We start from the raw sequence: 21,780 nt of genomic DNA, 5'->3' as shown, positions 1-21,780 counted from the left end.
GAAATGTGATTTTCCATGAATTAGATAAGGTTCTTCACAACCTTATCTCGACCAAGCGATAACTGGATCTATCTGAAAACAAGAGAGCTGCCTACTTTGATCTCTACCCTGGCCACCGTCATTGTGAAACAGTGCAGTCTCATATATTCTCAACTATCAACATCAAGATGATTTTCCCCAAGGGTCTTTGCCAACTAGTTCAATTGGCCCTTTTCTTCGGCCAAGGTCCATCTTCCGGTGAAGCAGCCAGCCTTCCGGCCCGAGCGGACAAAAGTCGCACTGTTGCCCCTGCGAATTGTATTGTGGTAAAGCCCAGCGGTGCTAGTGCATCGGAGTTCACCAGCCTACAAGCTGCCGTCAATTCTATCGGCTCATCTACGGAGCCCTCATGTATCTTCCTTAGCTCAGGAACTTACAATGAGCGAGTCGACATCAAGGTCAAAGCACCATTGACCCTCTATGGATCAACCACCGAGTAGGACAATATTAGATCCAAGATTTCGAATGCACTGACGTAATGTGTCAGTACTGGAAGCTATAAGAAGAACACCGTCGTTATCCAGAATACTCTGGGGTCTCAAGATGCCGGCTCTCTGGACGCAAGCTCAACCGTCAATCTCAGATCCAACGACTTCGCCGCCTACAACATTAATTTTGTCAATGGATATACAGCTGGGCAGGTAAGCTCACCGAATCATGGGAGTAGGACAAGTGTTAAGCATAGGATAGGCTGTTGCCTTGACGGCAAATGGCAACAAAACTGGATTCTACGGCTGCTCCTTTAAGTCGTACCAGGATACTCTATATGTCAAGGCTGGCTGGATGTACTACTCCAACTGTTATATCGAAGGTATGTCTTTGTTGAACCATTGTTCCTGGTCATTGAGGGTAGAATTTCTGAGTCACAACTATAGGGGAGGTTGATTACATTTTCGGCAACGGTCATGTATGGATAGGCGAATGTAAGGATACCAATGCTCCCCACTGACATTTCTAACTTTGCTCAGCCACTATTGCGTCTAATGGACCGGGCTACATCACGGCCTCCTCTCGGACCGAGCCAACGGACAGCTCCCGTTACATCATCGATCACAGCACGGTAAGTGCAACGGCACCCCGCACTTATAACAACATCCATCTTGACAAAGTTTAGATCACATCTACCGGCACTCAAGATTTGACTAACAAAGTCTATCTCGGACGTCCTTGGAGGGTCAACGCACGAGTTATGTACCAGTACAGCACCTTGACAAGCGTCGTGAGACCAGAAGGCTACTCACCCATGGCCGAAGGAGCAACACCGTAGGGTAACCATATTCCTAAGGTGATCAAAGGCTAACTCCACTAGTATCTTCCAAGAGTTCGGAAACACTGGTGCTGGCGCTAATACTTTAATGAGAACGTACTTCACTCCATCTGATAAGGCTCTGACGAAGCAGGATCTGTGGGGTGCCGACTTCAAGTGGTATGATACGAGCTACTAATGCTTGATGTCTGAATACATGTGAGAAACAGGTGTCTTACTACGTAAGAATCCTATCTTATCCTGCTTGCTACGAATAAACTATTCGCCTCAGACTTGAGTATTGGCGCGAGTGTTCCGGCGTCGTCATATCTAACGACAGTCCAGCAGCTGTTTTGACTCCACCCATACCATCAACCAAGGCTCCTCTCCAGGTCTTGCACTGCTGAGACGAAGATAAGCGTCTTCTTCTAGCTTCCAGGTCAAATCTCCGGGAGAGCCCTCTTTGGCAACCACGACATCCGGCTCTTCTTCCTCCACCACTGGCTTTGCGTTCAGCGCACACAACTCTTTAAAGTCTTTCATAGCAAGCTCATTAGCCACTTGAATCCCCTTAGACGCTGAGGCGACGCTGAAGCCAGAATTAGCCTCTGTACCCTTCTGTTTGACAATGACAACATAAATATTTTTCCCACTGCCGTCTACGGTGGATTGGTTGACCTTATCAACAGCTTCCAATAAGTCAGTGGGAAAAATGCTGGAGCCACCATTCTCGTCACGGTTTTCTGTTCTGAGCTTCGACAGATCGATATGCCCAGACAGGTCATCCTCCTTGACTACAGGCTCACTCGACAGCGCTACCAGAAAGTTAGATATCCCATACATGCGGTGAAAACAAGGGCGGCGAATACATCAAACATGTGATCAAGGTTGATCTTACCTTCTTGGTTTGTTTCTTCGTTCATATCCACGTCACTCGACTTTTCATCAGTCGCCGAACCTGAGACGTCCGCCACTTTGTTCTCCACTGGAGGTTTGTCGTCAGGTTGCTCTTCCTTTGGCTCTTCATTAAGGATAGTTTGAGCATCTGTCTCAGATTCCAGTTCAAGCAGCTTCCTGGGCTGTTCGTGATGTATTTCTGTAGACTTTCTCTCGGACAAGTGCCAGATTTGCTCGCAGTCGAGAAATGGGACGATGTATTTGTTCACAAATGGTTTAGAGACACCAAGTGATACTGCATCGTTGACGGCGTTTTGCATCCTCGCGATGTACTCCTCTCTGATGGAGCCATCGGTAGTGTAGTCCTCGCTAACATACACCAATGCTTTGACTTGTTCGGTGCGTGAATGGCGCCCTGAACGCTCCTCGCCGTCCATGTAAGATATAGGATCAATGTGAGGTGGTGCATTGAATCTCACTTTGCGATTGGCATTGTTCGGAAAACGAGCCACATCGCCGCTCATCGAGTCCCGGCGCTGCTCAAGTAGATGGGATAATCGACCAGTCTTAAAGTTCGCGTATTGCGGATGAGGTTCGAAGGAAACTCTCATGAGATACTTCTGGTAAAAGCCTTTTGACACGCCTTCCGAGCGATCCAGAGTCCTTTCATCTTTGGGACCGATCATGTAGAGAAGGCCCTCGACTGAGTGCTCGTTTCCAGATTCAACGACGTTGGCAACTCCACGCTCATTGATCTGCCAGCGATAAGACTCGAGAGTGGCCTTTCCTTTGAAAACGCTTCCGGGACAGCGATGGGCCACTTGGGCGAGGTGCAAGTTGCTCCCATAGGCGAAGTATAGAGTGCTGGCTGCTCTGATCATCCTTGACCCGGGCGCGTCAACTGTGGCAGACTGCTCATAAGTTGGGCCTGACGGATTGAAGGAATACATGATTTTCAGTTGTAGATACACAAGTGATGTCTGGAGACAAAGGGTAAAGAAAATACGAGAGACGAGGGAGAGTCTGGGAATTGAGATGGCGGGGCAGACCAGTCGCATGAATTCACAGCCTGATAAGGGAAACAGAGCCTCAATTAGGCTGCACTCCGACCACTGTATAATTTTGACTGTGAACATCACAGTGCAAGACTCAGCCATATGCAACTGGCCGAAATCGTCGCCACCCATGCCATTTCAATCCTTCGATGATACCCATGCGGTTCTTAGAATACAAAATCCCACTTCAAAGTTCCTCTAAGACCTACCAAAAATCACTTGCACTTTATGCTCACTCGGGCCAGCGGGTGACTAATGATACGATTTGGTGATGATGACTGCATAACCGGTCTGATGGTGACTACCAATCAAGCTTGTTGAAATGGCGCTTTGTGTTACCCTGTCTGTCTTACTCTCATGTGAAATTGCACTTTGTACCACTTCCCGTTTCGGTTTATCATGATGGAAAAAGGAATTCCGGACCACCAGGCCAGCCCACCATCAATTACGATGGATGAAGACACTGTAAGCCTCAAGGAGTATGACTACTGTCAAGGTATCAAACCAAACCTGGGGGAAGGCGGCTTAGTCTTGCTGGAGGGAAGTAAAATGTCAAATATCTAGTCGCGAAACGGATAACGATGGCTGCTTCTCATAGCGTCTGTTGACAGTCTCTAAGATACTACTTTTCGTCTCATCTAGTCATGGGTGATTATCATTTCGGCATCGAGATAGAGGTCATTGTCGCGCCTCACAAGATTCGGACACCGCTTAGCACCAAGCATGCTTTGTACTATAGCAAACTGGCTGCATCTCTCCGAAAGAGAGGTCTAAAGGCTAAGGCCGACGATCTGCAACAAGGCTACACCAAAAGGCCGGAACACTACGACAAATGGTGGATCACCAAGGACGGGTCTCTTGGATCCCATACCGACAAGAGTAAGAAGATCTATCAATCTTAATCAGAGTCCATGTTGACAACTGAAAGTTCCAATGGAGGCGGTCTCCCCGGTCCTCAGCTTGAGGGCAAACTGGGAGCATAATTGGGAGCATGAAATCGATGTCTTCTGGACCGCAATGCGTGTTGTTTTCCATATGCCTGATCGGTCGCTTCTTTGTGGAAGCCACATCCACGTATCCAAGGGTCTCAACCAGACCTTCTCGCTTCCTCAAATCAGAACGATCGCGTTCGGCGTGGTCTACTATGAGCGCCTCATCCTAAAGCTTCTCATGCGAGAACGAGCCAATAACCGATACTGCAAGCCGAATACTCTGAACTCGACAAAGCTGATGGGCTGCAATGGTAACTACAACGCCGTGGCGGAACTCATCAAGAATGCAGGGAGCACCACAGCCTTGAAGAACATCATGCAGAACGATAGGTACGTTCTGTGGAATTTCGACAATATTGTCCCTGGGAGCTCTGGAACCATTGAGTTTAGAGGCGGACGGTGCCTGAGAGGAGAGATCAGAACTAAGCGATGGATCGCTTTCACAATTGCCCTGATCCAAGCTTTACTCAACATGGTACGTTATATAAGGTATTTCTAACGCTTCCAACTACTAACTTGCCCAAGGAAAACATCAAAAACCCCAATGTTTCCACTCTAGAGTCATGGACACCGGAGGGTCTGTACAATGTGATCAAGAGAGCCGCCCGTCAGCTCTCCTTGAGAAACTCTTTGCCGGAAGACTGGAAGGTCTTGAACGAGTCACAGAGATGAGATACAGGTTTAATTATCCATGTTTTGAACTTACTTTGGAGTGGCTGTCAATCAATTTGTTATCTTGGTCCCCGAGACTTTGCCAACTCGCGATATCGTGACTTAAACATTGGGCAAACCAGTTTATAGGCAGCTAAGTCTCGTAAAGTCGCTTGGTGAAGCATGGAGACTCCAACTTGGCTGAACTGGGCTGTTTCTTCTTGTCCACATGTGCGGTGGGTTAACCAAGAGATCGCTCCGTCAGATCTTTGAGGGGTTGAACAAGGGGCAGCACCATCATGCAGGCTACACCGTTTTGAGCTACCATCGTTTCGAAAAACTGCTCGTAAAGCTGTAGTGATACGCGGCTTAACGCACCCAATCTGGTTGAGTACTTTCAGCTTTCAAGCTGGAGACCAGTCTGATCGCACCTTTAGCAGCCATCAGTGACCGGTATTGGAAGGTGTTTAAGACACATGAGGCTCAGACCGGAGTCACGATGACTCATATGCCGAAAATACGACATCAACACATTGATTGTTGCTTTTGATGGGGCTAATCATCAAGCATGTATCCTCATACCCTGTTAAGAAACGTAAATGGGATCATTGCACATTCACAAGACAGTTGCATCAACCGTGACTCAGCCTGAGACCTGGCTTGCATGCGGCTGACCAACTTGTCAATATTTACAATCACAGAGGTAGGGAGTTTGAAGCAATGTATTATTTGGATATGTATGAATGCGTGCTAAATCACAAGTTCCAGTGGGCTGAAGTGAAGACGGTGAGCCTAACACCTGACAGCTTCATGGCCAGCCCCACGTCCAAGAGGTTGATTGTGAAAATGGTCTTGAAACCCTTTGGGAAGTGCTTACGCTCCGTCCCAAGGTTGAGCCTTGGCGCTGAAAGGCATTACCCCATGTTCTGTGCTGAGGAGATGAGCTCCGTCGCCCTCTACGACGAGGCTCTTCGGGTTCTGAAAGACCCCTGCGATAGCCGCTTTGACGCGTCTGTCTTCTTCTCTGGTCTTCCCTTTGAGACCTTCTTGAGGCTGATCTCAGTGGAATGGACGGCCGAACAGTGTTCTCAAAGAAGTCACTGGGGATACCCAAAGTGACAGCATCCCTTATGCCACAGTTCATGCGGTCAATGTATTCATCCCGTGCAGTCCCCCACTGAGAGTAACGACTGCTGAGATAAACCAGCACGTTGCTTCTGATTCTGCCTTGCTGCTCGGGCTCATGGGATCGCGATCCTGACCGCACTGCGTTGACAGCCTTATCTAGCCCACCATCTTGGACAAGGTATCGCGTTGGAAGTTGGAGGTCTTCAACGGCTTCATGTAACACGACGCTATGATATGACTTGGTGTAAACGCCGGAATGGACGCCTTCGTTCCTGTCGAGTCGAGCTTCATCGTCGACACTAACTTGGTAGACCAATCCGTGCACGTTGTAGCCGCTGCAAGGAATCAAATTTGCGAAGCCTCGACTGTTGATCTGCCATCGGTGATCCATCAGAACCGCCCTACCAACGTAGTAACTTTCGGGGCAGCGGCTGGCCATTTGCTGCAGCCAAAGGTTACTACCATAGGCGAAGTAGAGCTGCGCCGGTAGGTCCGGCATGGCTTGATTGTGCATGTACGCACCACGACCCTGGTCGAGTCGTTCTCGGGGCTGATACCCAATGATTGAGAGAGTGAGGCTCCGGGATTCTATGCGAGTTGGGCGGAAGGATTTACGTTGGAACCTGACAATTGATGGTCAATAGTTTACATGCGTTAGGCTGCGACGAGCGAGGCAATTTATGGTGGCTTTCTAAATGAGCTGATTAATTTCCTTGGTCACGCTCGCTGTCATATAACCTTAGCTGGTGGTTGCGATACTTGCGTCTTCCCGTTTGTAATTCTTATCTGCGCGTCCAGCAGTCAAAGCCACGTCGAAGACTGCATAAAGTTCCAAATTTGGATCGAGAGGGTGCTCAGCTGCTACATAGACAAAACGTCGCTTTTTATCAGATCAACCCCTCGTTATGCGGGCGTTTGCAACCATAAAAGTGTGGTAATACAAAGCTCAAACAAACTGGGATGATAGATGGGTGATGCAACCCTCTTAGACAGTGCGAGCCTGATTGTGTACTTGAATAGATACACATCAACTCGTAATCTGACTTGCAAGTGCAAAGCCTGATCCGTTTTGATTGCTTCATCCAATTTTTGATGTTGCTACTGATATCTTGATTATGAACATGGCTTCCCCAATTGCTTGTGATGGGCAACTCAGTCATCTTCTTCTTGCTTCATGTGAGCCACCATGTCGTCGTATGGTTCATACAACTTTGGGGTCGAATTGGAGCTCATTGCCGAGCCCAAACGAGTACGGCATCCTCTATTGCGTGCTGTCTACTATGAAGAGCTGGCAACATCTTTGAGATATGATGGTGCAGAAGCAGAAGCAGATAAACTCAATCAACGATATCGGAAACGCCCAGAACACTACGATAAGTGGTGGATCACAAAGGATGGATCGTTAGGAGATCCTGAGCATCCGTGCAGTGAGTATCTCACATCTTAGTTGTGATTGACTACTAATATTTGGACTTGCTCGTAGTTCCACTTGAGGCTGTCTCACCTATACTCTCAACTGACTACACATGGGAGAACGACGTAGACACTTTCTGGAGCTCTTGGGACCGTGTGTTCCACATGCCAGAGTCATCCATCGCCTGCGGAAGCCATGTTCATGTGTCACCATCACCAGACATGGAATTTGACCTGAACCAGCTTCGCAATATCGCGTTTGGTATCGTCTACTATGAACCCCTGGTTATTCGCCTGCTTCCACACCATCGACAGAACAACAAGTACTGCAGGCCTAACACGCTGCGCTCTGGACCATTGTATGACCTCATGTCGAGCTATCACGAAGAAGCAGCGCTCAGAGAACTATGGGACACCCTCGACGATGATTTTTACGAAGAAGACATCAGAGATCTTATGCAATCTGGCCCAGAGCCGAAGCAGGAGAGATATGTTCTCTGGAACTTCGACAACACCTATGGGAGTGGCTCTGGTAGCATCGAATTTCGAGGAGGGCCAGGTTTGAGAGGCCCTGTTAAGACGAAAAGGTGGATATCCTTTGTTGTCGCTTTCATTCACATGTGCACAAATCTGGTAAGCTTCCGACTCGTCCCTCCAGATGCTTGTACAGGCACTGACTTATATCACAGGATGTTGCATCATGGAGCTACTTTACAAGGCCAAGTATGGACAGATTCTGGAGAGATTTACGTCGGTCTGCACAAGCTGTCAGTGTAAAAGAGAACCTACCATCAGACTGGAGAGTCATGGCAGGGCTAGTCAGGTCAGTGTTCCCTTCCCATTTCATGAGCTGTGACTGACCATTTGCAGCGGCAATTCCTATGAAGAGTCTGCTGTTGATGACTTCAGCGATTCAGGCTATAGTGATGACTCATCTATCATGGGCAAGTCGGACTCTGAATATTCCGACTCTGATTATAGTGATGGAGAATATGAAGCCCTGCAGCAGGAGTTAATCCGGGAGAGAGAACATCGGTGCACAATTCTTTAGGTGGCAGGCAGATATCATAGCGGCTTTTCATGATTGGCAATAAATAATGATGACTGCATATTTGCGGCTGAGATGAGTACCAATCAGGATGAATCGGAATGATCGCAGTAGAATGCTGTTGGTGAGATTCGAGACATGCATTTTCAGGCTTGCCTTATCAAATGTGATCAGTCTTGGCAATCAAGCTCTGAGATACGCATTTGATTGATAATAGCTCCGACACATTGTGCCATTCTGCAGGCTGTGTCGTTGGGCGATACATGCAAATAAACTGGGAGTCTTGAGACTCACGCTTCATCATTACGTTCGGGACGTATTGATTACTCCCTTTCTGTCTGTCCAAGAGACCTGAATGTCGGTTTGTAGGAGAACAAAAAGGCTCGAATCATCCATGGGGTCCAGAAGCCGAGCTAGTTCAGCCGACAGCTTCAGCCTCAACGTGCATGCATATTCAGCCCCCAAGACCTCTCCCGATGGTTGCTAATCATGGGGGCGAGAGGCATATTCAATGCTTCCCAAACCTTTCGCGGTGCGACAGCCCATCATTTTACGAAATGTTGGATTTGGGTCAATTCTCAAGTGAGTTGCTTCGTTGGTAGAATGAGAACTTATCAACATGCGTAAGTTTCGCAGCCATCTCCATTGACAATATGTTGTCTGTAGCTGACGAGACCCTCCCATCTAACCCTCATAATATCTTCCAATGCACCGGCCTACCACGAGGTATCAGTAGCATCCACAACGTCTGCATATGTGGCAACTTAAGCAATCTTCAAGACACAGGAAATAAACCCAACGTGTATATGATAAGACCCTAATTCGATATGATTGGGGGCTAAGAGTTGTCATTGAGCTTGTTTCTGTTTGAAGACGTCTGGAGTTATCGTGGGCATATTTGGACACTGCAATAGTGCCTCAGCCGCACGCAAGCCAGAGGGATGATCCCTCACCGGCATCAAGCTGCTTCATGCAAGTGTCCCGTCTGGTGCTGTGGCTTGCTCATATCACCCTGCATGCATTTGAGCTCTTGAGAGGAAAAATGAGGCTCTAGGGCCAAGTACAGCTGCCCCCTTCCATTTTAATGTTCCCATTTCTCCATCGTGTTGCCTCGCTGCGTGGATGTTACGTTCAGGTTACTTTTTCTGGAACAATAAAATTGATCAATATGCAACTGAGCATTCTGACGTGGTTGGTGTTACTGGCGTTGGTTCATACTAGCTACGGTTCCGCTCTGTATGCTTTCTTCACCGACCTCACCATTCAAGTTGGCGCGCAAGACCCTACTACGGGAAAGCTTCTCTACAGTACCTGCAATAGCCAGGATATCCCAATCTTTCCACTCGAGAAGCCGAATATCCTCGATACAAGAGAAACGCCGCGCAATGGCACTGCGCTTACAGCCGTAGGCTGGGGGGATGTGAATTTTATCACTGTACGTGGGACCTCTCCAAACTGACCAAGGTACGAAGCTTACAACATGTAAGCTTGTGCGCGACCGCGAGTTCCAGATCTCGGCAGCGGCTGGTGTCGACTCCATCCATAACGAAACGGGCCTCTCGATCGTCAACCTCGGAGAGAAAGATGGATATCGTCTGTTCTACCACGACGAAGACAGGAAGGTCAGGATGCTGTGGTATACCGACGATGATGGATGGAATGATGGTGGCGCCATCTCACAGGATACTGCAGGAGGCATGGCGTTGGGGTCAACGATATATGACTTGAAGAACATTACTGTGCCTTTCCCCAAGGACTCTGAGAATATCGAGCTGTCGCGCCTGGATAAGTCTGGGCTGTGGACTTTAGGTATGCCCATCGCGCTGGTAGTCTGCACGAATCAATGGCTGACAAGTAATAGACGCGTTCCCGAACACGTTCCTCGGACCCTACACCAACAATACACTGCCCTCGGATATGTATTGGAGCTTCGAAGACGAAGCTGACTTCTCTCTTCCTGCCTGGAACGCTTCCCTCGAAGCCATCGGTGCGGCGGTGGACCGATCGCGAACACGAAGTGTCTTTTATATCGGCAACGATAAGAAGATACATGAAGTCAAAACGACGAAGAATGGTTGGCAGCTTGGCTCAAACCAAACAGAGCGCGCATGGCCTGTTGCCGATAACGCGAGCTCCGGTCTAGCCGTAGTCTCTCAACAGAGTGAAGGCAAAGCTTGGCTATACTACTGGTCCAACGAGACAATCGTACAGGCATTCAAGGACTACGACGGTGATTGGATTGATGCAGAAGCGTTACCAGAAAAGCTCCCGACAAATGGGACAGATAACAAGAAGCCCAAGGGCAGACCAACACAGGAGGACGAGCCTGAGCCTGAGGGTTCTAAAGGCCTGAGCTCGGGAGCAAAGGCTGGAATTGGTGTTGGAGTCGGAGTTGGGGTTGGCGCGCTGCTGATCGGTGTTCTTGCTTGGCTGTGGATGAAGCGACGCAGAGAACGCGCTCACCAAGAGAAGGTCTCAGGTATAGTGGAGGTGGGAGGAAGTCCTCTAGAGCCGCGTTTATCTGTGTTCAAGGAGGACTTGCCTAGAGAAACTGAGCATGTCGAGCTGTCAGAGATGGCTGGCCAGGGGCGTCCAGCTGAGCTGAGCCACCATGATTCGGCGGTTTACGAGATGCCAGAGCATCATGCAAGGGCATAACGGGCGGGCATCGGATTGAAGGATCAAGGCTCGATAAGATTGTCAATTTGAACGCGAGCATAAATAGCAGTCAATTCCCTCTCTGTCCCTGTTTACTGTATTGCAAATGAATGGTGAAAACTGAAAGCTTGATCTTGGAGCGACTTTGTCAAGCCCAACTCACCGCCGGTGCTAGGGCCGACCTGGAAGTCGGCGACGTACAGGGGCTCTAACAGTGGCTTCCAGTGGTGCAGTAGCCTATCGAATAGCCTAACAGCCCCCAAGCCTGGGCCGCTCAATTGGTCACACGAACCGCATCTGGATGGGGCTCGACCAGTCGGGCCTCAAATTCTAGCCTAGGTGCTCTTCCCATGCGAGCCGTGTCCGATTAAAAGGACGCATGGCTTTTACGCAGAGGGATCAAAGAGAAAATGCAGAGAGATAAGCCCGGAGCTGGAGGGCCAAGACACACAAACCAAGAACCGTTCATCACATTCCCGCGACCGCCCAACACTAGCATTGATGGCGACCTGAAAAGACAAAAATGTAGAAAAGCTCAATCAAAACGGTGTCTCCGGGGCCGTGCGAAAGGGGCTCACAGCGCCAGCCACTTTAACATCTCAGCCAGCCACTAGGCCTGGTTCTAACCTGGGTAATTTGAAGCTATCGATTTCCCGGTGAGCGGCCCGTACCATTCACCAAATCATAACTAAAACGGGGCAAGTCCGCTGACAGCCCGGACCAATTGAGCCATGGGCGATTAATTTTGGAACAGGTAATCTGAAGAGAGAATGCTGAGCGAAAGCCACAGCTGACCCCCGAAACGCTATTGAATGCTGAGGCTGCCTGGTTCCCAATTTTGTCTCAGCTTGTGAGTCTATTGTTCGGTCCACTGCCCAAAATGGTTGAATCTCAAGGCTAACACACGGGCTGTATCTGTAGTTCGAGTACGGAGTAAATCGAGGGATGGACCGATATAGATAGTTGGAACGGTGGATTGGAATGGAAAGGCGCCAGTCTAGGATCTGCAGAAGTAATATAAAATACAGAGTCTGGCCCCTGGCTTTGAGCTCGCTAAGACTTTGGAACTCCGTCTTCTAATCTCAACCGTCACCATGATCCTGAATACCTTTCTTATCTCATCGCTCGTAGCCACTGGCCTCGCTTTATACATCCCAGAGCACACCACAAGCAATGAATGCAATTGCGACGGAGAGCTTGTTCACAGAAACGACACGCAGAGACATCTCTACATTTGCGGCGATGAACGTCTTGGGCCCACAGACCTCCCCAAGAATCTTCCTCTGAGTACATATGTCGCTAGCTATGACCGCTTCGGAGGCTTAACTCCCAACGAATTTCTTGAGAAGTGGTGGAATGACACAATACGTGCCGATGGCAAGAAGCCAGTTGGCTGGATTTATCCGTCAAAGAACGGCTTTGAGTTGGATGATGACGAGCGGCCCATACGGGCAAACGTGAATCTTGTGAAAGGGACGCTGGTTGACAGGTTTGGGGAACCAACAGGTAAGGCATACAATGAGCCCTATTTCAAACTTAAATACTAACATGCTACGAAAGGACGTTTCCTCTCTCCTGCGACAGCCCCCTTCTCACAACGGGCTCTCCACCCTGCCAACCTCATCACCGGGAAGAACCAAGAATTCCCCAGCAATTACCACTTGTACAAGGTGACCAAATCATTCACTGTTCAAACGGGGCCTATCAGGCCATGGTTTGGTCAGCCAGGTTACGGGGTACAGTTCTTCCTTGGTGAGGGCATTACGGTGAATGACTACCTGAGCAACGGTAGCTTGGAGCCGCTGAACGCGTCGGCCTTGATCCGGGAGGCAAAACACTGCGCACTGAGCGGAGGAGATACTAGCTTAGACTCGAAAGAGCTATAGGCAACTAGTTGGAGATACTAGAATTGAAAGGCGACATCAAGTAGCTAGAGTTCAATTAGCTAAGATTCGACTGTCCTATTGCTTGTTTGATATACTCAATGTGCGACATCGCGATATCGTTATCGCGCTACATACTAGCGAATAGTTGATGTTAGTTATCACTGGCCATATATCCCTGTTTCAAAGAAAGGTAATTTATGATAGTTTATTGAGAGAGGTACTATAAACCTCTGGAGCTTTCAAATTCCATGACCTTGCAATCTTTTTGCCTCTTAACGCCGTTGTCCATCATCTTGAGTTCACAATGGTGCCTACAGGGGTTCCGGACTGGTATATTCCCAGTGCTCTGTCAGATCGAGAGCCAGGTGATACAATCTTCCAATCGATGATTCATCAGAAGCCAGTGCTTCATCATCGACCTGTCGCCTCTTATCACATTTATCGCAGTAAATATTACTCATAGAGGTGATAGTGCCGCAAAGCTTTCCCGAAATGTTTTTGTTACACTTCCACTTCTTGTGGTCTTTGCGTACAGTCGTTGTCGTAGTGGCCATTGTGGGATTCTCTGGTTTGTAAGGTCTTTATGTTCTGCTCTGTATGGAGTTATTTGATCGAGTTCTTGATCCACGCTTTGTGTTATAGAGTTAAGTTTTCAATAAGTTAGTTCCGAGGAAGCAAAACCCGTATTTATACCTGTTCTTCATTTACGGTTATTCACTTCAAAGAGCAACCTCAATATGACCGTAAATATTTTCCAGTTTGCGCCACGACTCACTAAAACGCGATGTACGTGCCTCGTCGGTGCGAACTATGGATGAAAGTATACAGTCAATATAAAGCTGGGTGTCAGCTAACATGCCAGACATGTATGCTATGTCGGTAACATGAATCAGATAACAAACCCTTGTGTTACATCACGGTGGCCAAAGTTACAAGTCCAGTGATGAGGAAATAATAGCTTGTGTGATGCGCATCCCCAGATGCTTGGATCACCCTAAACTACTTGCTGCAACACAACATCAATGCTTACTGTGATTAAATGACCTCTAGCTTTCGTGACGCTTAGCCATGTGGGAAGCCTTAAGCTTCTCAGAGACTCTATATCGCTCCACGGACCGACGGCCATGTTATTCCAATTCCCAGCAGAGGTCTCAGTGACAAGCTTCCTGTATCAACCACCATCAAGAGCCAAACTCAACTATAACATCACATCCGTGGAGACTTTGGGACGAGTTACGAAAGTCGTGAGCAGCAATCATGTTCATTGACAGTGCAAGAAGCCGCGAAAGGGGTGCGATGAAGGCCTCGGTGAAATCTGCGTCGAAATCAACGACATGGCACTCAAGCAATGTAAAGATTGCAAAAGAACACGGCAGGGCGGCGATGCGGCCCTGTCCATATCGTCACAGGACCCTATCTCAGGCAAAATACCAGAAATTGAATATTTGAGCCATGTCAATGAGAAAGGCGAAGAGCACCGGTACTACTACGATCCAAACGCAAAAAGACAACCACAGCTTATGTGATCGCTGAGACACATCTGTGAAGGAGAAAGGAAACGATATAACGCTTGGTTTATTACATCAATGTGGGCTACGCTAAGTACACTAGAGAGTTTCTGCATCGTTATACTCTAGTCAAGGTGCTTCACATCAGCCTTCTCAATCACTTGCTTCGTTTCCAGCTCATCTGAGTAAAGCCCTTCTGGTGCATCGCCAAAGATGACCGAGATCTCCTCCAGGGTGCGTCCGCGTGTCTCGGGATAGAAGAAGAAAATCACGAAGCCGTAGGACACGAGAAGAGCCACATAGACGATGTAGTACTTCCAGGTGATGGCTGATAAGGCAATTGGGTTCACAAACACGTTGAAAATGAGGGCCAAGATCATAATCATCCAGGCTGCAGAGATTCCACGACCACGTAGCTGGAAGGGCCATAGCTCGAGAGGGTAGGCAACTTGAAGAGGAGTTCTACAGGGCTGCGTTAGTGATGTGATTCAGAGTATGGATGGGTGAAACAGATTCGACTTACATGGCGATGGCATAACCAGCATTGAACAAGAACACAAATGGAATCATTGTGACTCCAACTGATCGTGATCCAGTCTGTGCAAAGCTTCCTGACATGGCGGTGATAAGGATGAAGCTGACAAGCATGACTGCGCAAGAGATCATGAGAAGAACTCGTCGCCCCAGTCTCTCGACGCACGAAGCACCAGCAACTGCAGCCAACCAACTCCAGATCTGGAGACATCCCATGATCAGAGTCTGATCAGTGACGCTGGTGATGCCGACGGTGGCCAGGACTGTGGAGAGGTAGTAGCTGACGACTCCGTTACCGACCCACTGACTGTAAATTGCCAATGATGCAGTGATGAAGAGTCGGCGACGATGGGCGGGAGTGGATACTAGCGATGCCCATGAGCTTGACTTCTCTGCTTGTTTCTCGGACTCGATGGCGGTTGTGATCTCGTGAAGTTCGAAGTCGACAAGCGGATGGTTCGCGTCACCGCCCTGTAAAAAAGTACTTAGCCAACTGTTCGAATGGTGTCCATCATGTCAATTTGACTTACCGCGTGCATCCTTCCTAGAGTCTCGCGCGCTGCGTCTTCCCTTCCAACAGATACCAGCCATCGGGGACTCTCAGGCACCATAATGAGAGCAGGAAGTGCAACAACAGGCAGAGCAATCTGGAGAATGGTTGGAATCCTCCAGGCCCAGTCGTTGTAGTTCCTCGTACCATAACATGTCCAAGCTGCAATGATACCGCCGATAAAGTAATTAGTGTTGGTCAAAGCAGTAATGACACTTCGGTGGCTGGGATACGCGATCTCAGTGATGAGAAGAGGTATTGAGGTCGCGAACATGGCAGTCGGGATACCGAGGATGAAACGGCCTGCGATCCACTCTGCCTCATTCTTAGCACCTGTCTGAAGACCAGTACCGATTGCCAGCGGAATGAAGCCCAGGAAAGCTGGCAGACGACGACCATATTTGTTTGCGAGCCATGAGCTGGGAGGGCATGCTACAAAGAACCCGATGAAGTAGATGGCGTTGATGAAGCCGGACCATTCGCCAGACGGATGGTCCATGAAGTCGCTCCATTGGGGAAGTGATTGAAGACCGTTGAGGAGACTTCCGTCATATCCGATTGCAGATTCTTGTTCACGTCAGTTCTCCTGGACCATAGTGATCATTCCTTATACAACTCACGGAAGCATACCAAACCCAGGATCAAACCGTTGAGTTTGAGCAAATGGGCTTGCTTGTACCAGGGGGTCGTCTGGTTCGGCAGAACTGCCTCAAGACCCCCAGACGGAGGCTGGATCTTGGAGTCCACAGCCATGGTTCTCAATTGACTCAGTGGATAGTGAATTAGTGGAGTTGTTGATGGCCGCTATCTGAAGAGTCAAACCGCAAAACGGGTGCGATCAACGCTCATTATAAGCTACTACGACCTGACCTTGCACGGGCACCCAACAGGACGGAACTGTTCCCGCGCGGGTGGACACAAAACGTCGCGGGGTCTCCAGGTTTTTTCGCTATGCCCCAGATCTCCAGATTATAGGATGATATGAGCAAGGGATGCGCAATTCGGTACCACCTCGTTCCACTTAGCTGAAGGGCCGGCCAGGGTTCGTGACAGGAAAGAAACTCGGCAACCCCGCAGTTGTCTAATTGATCTCTCCATCTTTGCGAAGTTTGCCGGACATTGCCTGTTCAAAGCGTCACTTGCACGAGTCAGGCACTTGTCCTGATATGATTCAGAGTCAGGGTGAACTACGGTTAACTCGGTTGAGATCCGGTTAGATGCTCTAGCGTCGGTAGAAGCTGGGGAAACTTCGCTTATGAGTCGGATAGCAATTATGTGAGGTTGTTATTGGTTGAAGATGAAGATCTGAAGCTGTCGGCACTTGGGCCGTCTAAAATTGACATAATATCGGGTCTCTAAGCTGAAGGATATGCCGAAATCAGACTCTCAGAATGTCCAACGATGAGGTTCTGATGGAAACTGACCTCGTTCTTCGTCTTCAAAGTCCTTCAACCTCATCAAATCTGTTAGACTGTCGACTGTGAAGCTGCTCTTGAGCTAGCTCTCCGGCAGTTTTTCTGATCCCGTGAGCAGTCTCGGGCCCGTGAAGTGGGATACTGCCCAGGGACCCCTGCATTCAACACTTGTTTCGGACACGCAAATGACTGGCTCTCCAGGTTTCCTCCTCCTCAATCACCAATCCCCGAGCATTCCGAAAACACTAGCTCCGCCTCCACGCGATACCCCAACCCGTCAAATGAAGCCAAGGCCGTGAATAGGACCGAGTCGGGTCCGTCCAATCGCCCTCGGAGCAAGACCGTGGTAATGGGATACGGCAGTTGCGTGAGTATCTGGTCATGATATCCACAAGCAAGAAATGTACGTTTGTAATGATCATGTAATGCTCAATATGCATCAAGTTCTTGAAAGGGCGAAAGGATTGTTTCATGGATGGTAACATGGCAACAGACGATCAATGAAAGGGCCGATGCATTCTCCTGTAGATCGACTATGTCCCGTGGTTGATCACCATAAGCACTTAGTCCCGGGGAACTTTCTTAGTGAGCTTGTAACCAAGTCCGTGCTATTTCCCCAGATTGATATTCCCTCGGCTCATGCACAAAGTGTAGAGAGTATTGTAGCGGTCACAGAAGCGTACCATTTTGTCATGAGCTCGAGTTATCATGAAAAAACCCTCGCTATACTAACGTTATGTTGGACTTTCGGGACTCGTCCGCGCTTATCCGCGCAACACCTCGTCCGGATGTAGGCAAGGTCGCAACAAGGCCGAAGAAGCTGGCATGGCCCACGGAAACAAGGACAAAGTGGCCGACACGCTTGTAAGTACTTCTAGCTCCACAAACAGCTTCAAGAATAAGTCCCTCGATTATCAAAAACGCTTCACCAACTGGATTCTCATCTGGATCTTTCACCTCGCGCCGCAATGTCGACCTCAAGGGAAGAAACGAAATCGATTCACCGGCCTGAAAGGTCGTCTCAAGTGTATCTGGGTAGGCGTAGATCGTTGACGAGATTTCTAGAAGCTTCAAATTTGTGTGTTCTGCGCCTATGCTCCTACTGCTTTCATCGACAGTGCCTCCGGAGATACACCCTCGCAGTTCAATGAACCCTTTCAGTTTCTGCGACCGAGAGGAACTTTGAGCAATATGAGTTCTAACGTCAATGACTTCAATCAAGTCTTCATCTCGTGGTAGGTTTGTCCTCTGAGGCAAAACACATGTGTCGACGGCAGCCCATGACCATGATGGAACACGCTCGGGATCCTGGGGTGTGGGACCAGGTTCTAAAACAACCCAATTGAGTCCTTCAACGATCCTTGATCTCCAAAGGCCTGCGAGATATTCATCACCAGAATTCTTCCTGAACATTTCAGCTATACCAGCCATAGCTATCAGCCGGTCATCAGGGCAGGTCAGACTGCACTTGGAGTATGTCTTGACCAGATTTATCCACTGCTGATAGACATCCACGGTCATCTTCTTGTCCTCTTCCTTTGCCAATGCAGTCCTACGATGACCATCGTCAAAGAACGCATCGATAGCTTTGAGGTCAGGCGTGTACACTGCGTCAGTGGGCTGGGGCGACCACCGAGGAAACATCTCGCTCTTGTTCATCTCAAAGCATTCCCATACTATCTGAGTCTTGGTGAAATGGAGGACTCTTGGTGACAGAATACGCTCCTGGAATACCCAGCCGCGATCGGTAAGTGAACCTTGTGTTAATCGCTGCATATGATGCTGGTCCCAAAGATCAAATCCTCTGGGGTTGCCATCGGCGAACTGAACCTTGATGTGCCCTATAAGTGTTTCCTGGGCGGTTCGTAGGCGAAATAACCCTTCATCGGGGCCTTCAGAAGCAGTTGCAGAGATGGTGCAGGCGGAGTTGGCATAGACGAGGTGCATCTGGAGTGATTCTCGGGCCCAATCCTCCGGCGAATCTTGAATGATGCACAGCGAGTCAATCCAGAGGTACCTAATAGAGAACCGACGTGCAACAATGATGGCTTCTCTGAATGTCTTTGGGAATTGAGCTATCGATGTACCTTTCCGAAAGACTTCAACATTAGAGCTCAACAGTCTAATGGAAGGGATTTTAGCCCATCGGTAACTCAGAGTCATATACTCCGGAGGATCTGTGATATCTTGTGGGTAAAGACAAAGCTTCCAGGTATCACCAGAGCTAATGTCGATGAGTCGCGACGGGGCAAACTTTGGAGAAGACCGCAATCGTTGACACAATTTGTGCGAGTCGCTACATGCCTTGTGCCACTCGGAAGCCAGTTGGTGGACTTCCTCTGATGAGGTACTGGTCTGAAAGTCCGCGGTCCGTTCTTGCAGCATCGAAGACTGCTCATCTAAGCACCTTAGTGATTGTACGATACTTGATGGGATGGCAAGTCAACAAACCTTGACATGGAAGGAAGCAAAACACATTTCCTTTGTACTTGAAACTAACCTGCGGGTCCATTTCGAACTCTAGGTATCTCATGTGCCAATAGATAGCTCCGTACCAACGTGGTGCCCAAGGTCGTCGTCCTAGGCTGCAGTCTAAGGGTACCCAGATATCAGGTTCGTCGGACCAGCTTTTGATGGAGGCGTCTGCAACGGAGTCCCAAAGTTTCGCACATATATAGCATCCATTGTCCATGGCCTGCTTGAAGCTAGAGAAAGTGCTGTGGTGCTGGCAATCAGTGTGGAGGGTATTCTCCACTGCTTCCAAACCTGTTTGCAACATGTCGAAACAGACATCGCAAAGCTTGCTTGGTGTCACCATCTCGCTCATTGATTCGATGACAGTGCTAACTGAAGGATGTAATAAATCGCGTTCTACTTCGATGAAAAAAGGAAATGGCTGATGTCCGCTGCTCAAGCAATCAATCCTAGCTAAGTAGATCGCCTCGTTGCGAGGCAGATCGAATGTGAAGCGGGGTTGAGGCTGATCTCAAGGCAGAATTACAATATCGGCGCCTTACTCATAGTAATTTGAGCAATGTCTACTTGTAACAAATCACTCTTCGGGTTCGAGCAATTCATCTTTGTTTCCTTCAAGCATAATACAGTCACCATAGCTAGTGACTGTACCCTCTGTCATCCAATCTTTCCAAACTGGTTGATGCGCTTTATTTTCCGAACATTCACAAGCAGCAAACATCCAAGCAGTTGCTCAGTGGACAATCGAGGAAGCTTAGGGGAAAGAGGAAGATTACCTTCTACTGTGCAAGCCGACATATTCACTCTTTTTGTCTAAATACTTGATCTCCTGGCTAGATAGAGAGCTTGACGTTCAGTCTTCGCCTCGCAACCCACGTTACCCGTCGGTGGTGGGTCGTCAACCGTAAGCCAGTAAGCCAAAACAGCAGAAGCCACTGAAAGAAAAATAAGCCAGCGGATAAGCCAGGCCAATGACGTCTTTTTATGCAGTGTAACGCAGGAAAATCTTAAACGCCGCTTATCTCCCACCAAAGTTATGTCCGTCACCGCACAGCGACCTTCAGTAGTGGACGCCAACACCCGGAGATAGGCTGCAATTGCCGGAGTGGATCACAACGTGCATGCGATAAAGTTGACAACTTCCCGATTTCGTCAATGCTTCTTGTAAATCCCCGTTCTCTACTGGACAGCCTCATGATGGTATGGGGCTGAGTAGGAATGGCGTGCCATAGTTTTCGTATCAAACTCCGCCGTTTGAAGTGTAAAGAAGAGCAAAACGTAGCCCTATACAAACGATGAATCTTATTTAAATCGTCGTCTTTCCCCTTAGCCAGGACTTTTGAACCATTGACATCTCATCAAGTTTCTCTGATAATTACACTACTGAAACTCACCTTTACCACTTATACAACACATTGATTTCAACATGGCCCGAGTCTGGTTCGTCACTGGTTCTTCTCGAGGAGTTGGCCGCGCCTTGGCCGAAAAGATCCTCGAGTCAGGCGACGTCGTCGTCGCAACTGCTCGCAACCCATCTCAGCTCGACGACATTGTCGCCAAGTATGGATCCGATAAGATTCTTGCAACCGCTCTTGACGTAACAGACTTTGACCAAGCCAACGAAGCAGCCAAAGAAGCTGTCGATAAGTTTGGCCGCATCGACGTGGTCGTCAACAACGCCGGATACGCAGACATGGCATCCATCGAAGATGCAGACATCAAAGGCTTCCGCGAGCAGGTTGACGTCAACCTCTTCGGAGTTGTCAACGTTACAAAGGCCATCGTTCCTATCATGCGCAAACAAAAATCCGGCCACTTTATCCAAGTGTCAAGTGTTGGAGGTCGCGTCGGTACACCAGGAGCAGCAGCTTACCAGAGTGCCAAGTGGGCCGTTGGTGGATTTTCAACCGTTCTATCACAGGAAGTGGCCCCCTTTGGTATCAAGGTCACCGTTGCCGAACCTGGTGGTATCAAAACTGACTGGGCCAACATCGCCACTGAGACGGCCAAGGTCAGCGAGCCTTATGAGCAGACTGTCGGCCAGATGATTCAGCTGGTCAAGGGACATTCAACGTGGACGGAGGCGTCTGAGATCGCTAGAGCTATTATTCACCTTTCGAATGTGGAGGATCCACCATTGAGAATCATCTTGGGCAAGGATGCGCTCCAATATGCTCATATGGCGGCCAAGGCACTTGCTGACTCTGACGAGAAGTGGGACAGTGTCTCAAAGCTGGAGTTCTGATATGACAGCTGTGATATAGCGATGCTTGGACAGACATGCT

The 21,780-nt window shown here is 48.8% G+C and overlaps 10 protein-coding genes across 10 annotated transcripts; 6 read left to right on the top strand and 4 right to left on the bottom strand.

The window, feature by feature from the left end:
* Positions 1 to 167: 167 nt before the first annotated feature.
* On the top strand, positions 168 to 1,484 carry FTJAE_4619 (pectinesterase precursor; the record flags this gene model as incomplete). The annotated part of the gene is made up of 7 exons (XM_037351041.1): positions 168 to 475; positions 527 to 680; positions 730 to 850; positions 915 to 962; positions 1,008 to 1,099; positions 1,154 to 1,302; positions 1,349 to 1,484. The coding sequence occupies 7 exons, from the start codon at positions 168 to 170 to the stop codon at positions 1,482 to 1,484; spliced, it is 1,008 nt and encodes a 335-aa protein (XP_037208331.1).
* Positions 1,485 to 1,615: 131 nt separating this feature from the next.
* FTJAE_4618 (uncharacterized protein) lies at positions 1,616 to 3,132 on the bottom strand (the record flags this gene model as incomplete). Its single annotated transcript, XM_037351040.1, has 2 exons — positions 1,616 to 2,079; positions 2,127 to 3,132. The coding sequence occupies 2 exons, from the start codon at positions 3,130 to 3,132 to the stop codon at positions 1,616 to 1,618; spliced, it is 1,470 nt and encodes a 489-aa protein (XP_037208330.1).
* A 749-nt stretch (positions 3,133 to 3,881) lies between these two features.
* FTJAE_4617 (swim zinc finger domain protein) lies at positions 3,882 to 4,901 on the top strand (the record flags this gene model as incomplete). The annotated part of the gene is made up of 3 exons (XM_037351039.1): positions 3,882 to 4,116; positions 4,166 to 4,704; positions 4,755 to 4,901. The coding sequence occupies 3 exons, from the start codon at positions 3,882 to 3,884 to the stop codon at positions 4,899 to 4,901; spliced, it is 921 nt and encodes a 306-aa protein (XP_037208329.1).
* A 787-nt stretch (positions 4,902 to 5,688) lies between these two features.
* FTJAE_4616 (AIG2 family) lies at positions 5,689 to 6,507 on the bottom strand (the record flags this gene model as incomplete). Its single annotated transcript, XM_037351038.1, has 1 exon — positions 5,689 to 6,507. The coding sequence occupies one exon, from the start codon at positions 6,505 to 6,507 to the stop codon at positions 5,689 to 5,691; it is 819 nt and encodes a 272-aa protein (XP_037208328.1).
* Positions 6,508 to 7,194: 687 nt separating this feature from the next.
* FTJAE_4615 (swim zinc finger domain protein) lies at positions 7,195 to 8,472 on the top strand (the record flags this gene model as incomplete). The annotated part of the gene is made up of 4 exons (XM_037351037.1): positions 7,195 to 7,435; positions 7,492 to 8,054; positions 8,111 to 8,244; positions 8,292 to 8,472. 4 exons carry the CDS (start codon positions 7,195 to 7,197, stop codon positions 8,470 to 8,472), a joined length of 1,119 nt encoding a protein of 372 aa, XP_037208327.1.
* Positions 8,473 to 9,637: 1,165 nt separating this feature from the next.
* On the top strand, positions 9,638 to 11,127 carry FTJAE_4614 (uncharacterized protein; the record flags this gene model as incomplete). The annotated part of the gene is made up of 3 exons (XM_037351036.1): positions 9,638 to 9,904; positions 9,942 to 10,278; positions 10,331 to 11,127. 3 exons carry the CDS (start codon positions 9,638 to 9,640, stop codon positions 11,125 to 11,127), a joined length of 1,401 nt encoding a protein of 466 aa, XP_037208326.1.
* A 1,094-nt stretch (positions 11,128 to 12,221) lies between these two features.
* On the top strand, positions 12,222 to 13,013 carry FTJAE_4613 (uncharacterized protein; the record flags this gene model as incomplete). The annotated part of the gene is made up of 2 exons (XM_037351035.1): positions 12,222 to 12,633; positions 12,688 to 13,013. 2 exons carry the CDS (start codon positions 12,222 to 12,224, stop codon positions 13,011 to 13,013), a joined length of 738 nt encoding a protein of 245 aa, XP_037208325.1.
* A 1,633-nt stretch (positions 13,014 to 14,646) lies between these two features.
* Positions 14,647 to 16,358, bottom strand: FTJAE_4612 (lactose permease; the record flags this gene model as incomplete). The annotated part of the gene is made up of 4 exons (XM_037351034.1): positions 14,647 to 14,983; positions 15,045 to 15,526; positions 15,586 to 16,172; positions 16,226 to 16,358. 4 exons carry the CDS (start codon positions 16,356 to 16,358, stop codon positions 14,647 to 14,649), a joined length of 1,539 nt encoding a protein of 512 aa, XP_037208324.1.
* Positions 16,359 to 17,743: 1,385 nt separating this feature from the next.
* On the bottom strand, positions 17,744 to 19,838 carry FTJAE_4611 (heterokaryon incompatibility protein; the record flags this gene model as incomplete). The annotated part of the gene is made up of 2 exons (XM_037351033.1): positions 17,744 to 19,419; positions 19,472 to 19,838. The coding sequence occupies 2 exons, from the start codon at positions 19,836 to 19,838 to the stop codon at positions 17,744 to 17,746; spliced, it is 2,043 nt and encodes a 680-aa protein (XP_037208323.1).
* A 1,083-nt stretch (positions 19,839 to 20,921) lies between these two features.
* FTJAE_4610 (ketoreductase) lies at positions 20,922 to 21,740 on the top strand (the record flags this gene model as incomplete). Its single annotated transcript, XM_037351032.1, has 1 exon — positions 20,922 to 21,740. The coding sequence occupies one exon, from the start codon at positions 20,922 to 20,924 to the stop codon at positions 21,738 to 21,740; it is 819 nt and encodes a 272-aa protein (XP_037208322.1).
* Between the last annotated feature and the right edge of the window lie 40 nt (positions 21,741 to 21,780).

This window comes from Fusarium tjaetaba (assembly GCF_013396195.1).
Source record: "Fusarium tjaetaba strain NRRL 66243 chromosome Unknown NRRL66243_c0000087, whole genome shotgun sequence".
NCBI classification, from domain to species: Eukaryota; Fungi; Ascomycota; class Sordariomycetes; order Hypocreales; family Nectriaceae; genus Fusarium; species Fusarium tjaetaba.
Note: the sequence above shows the minus strand (reverse complement) of the source record. Positions and strands in the feature narration are given on the sequence as shown.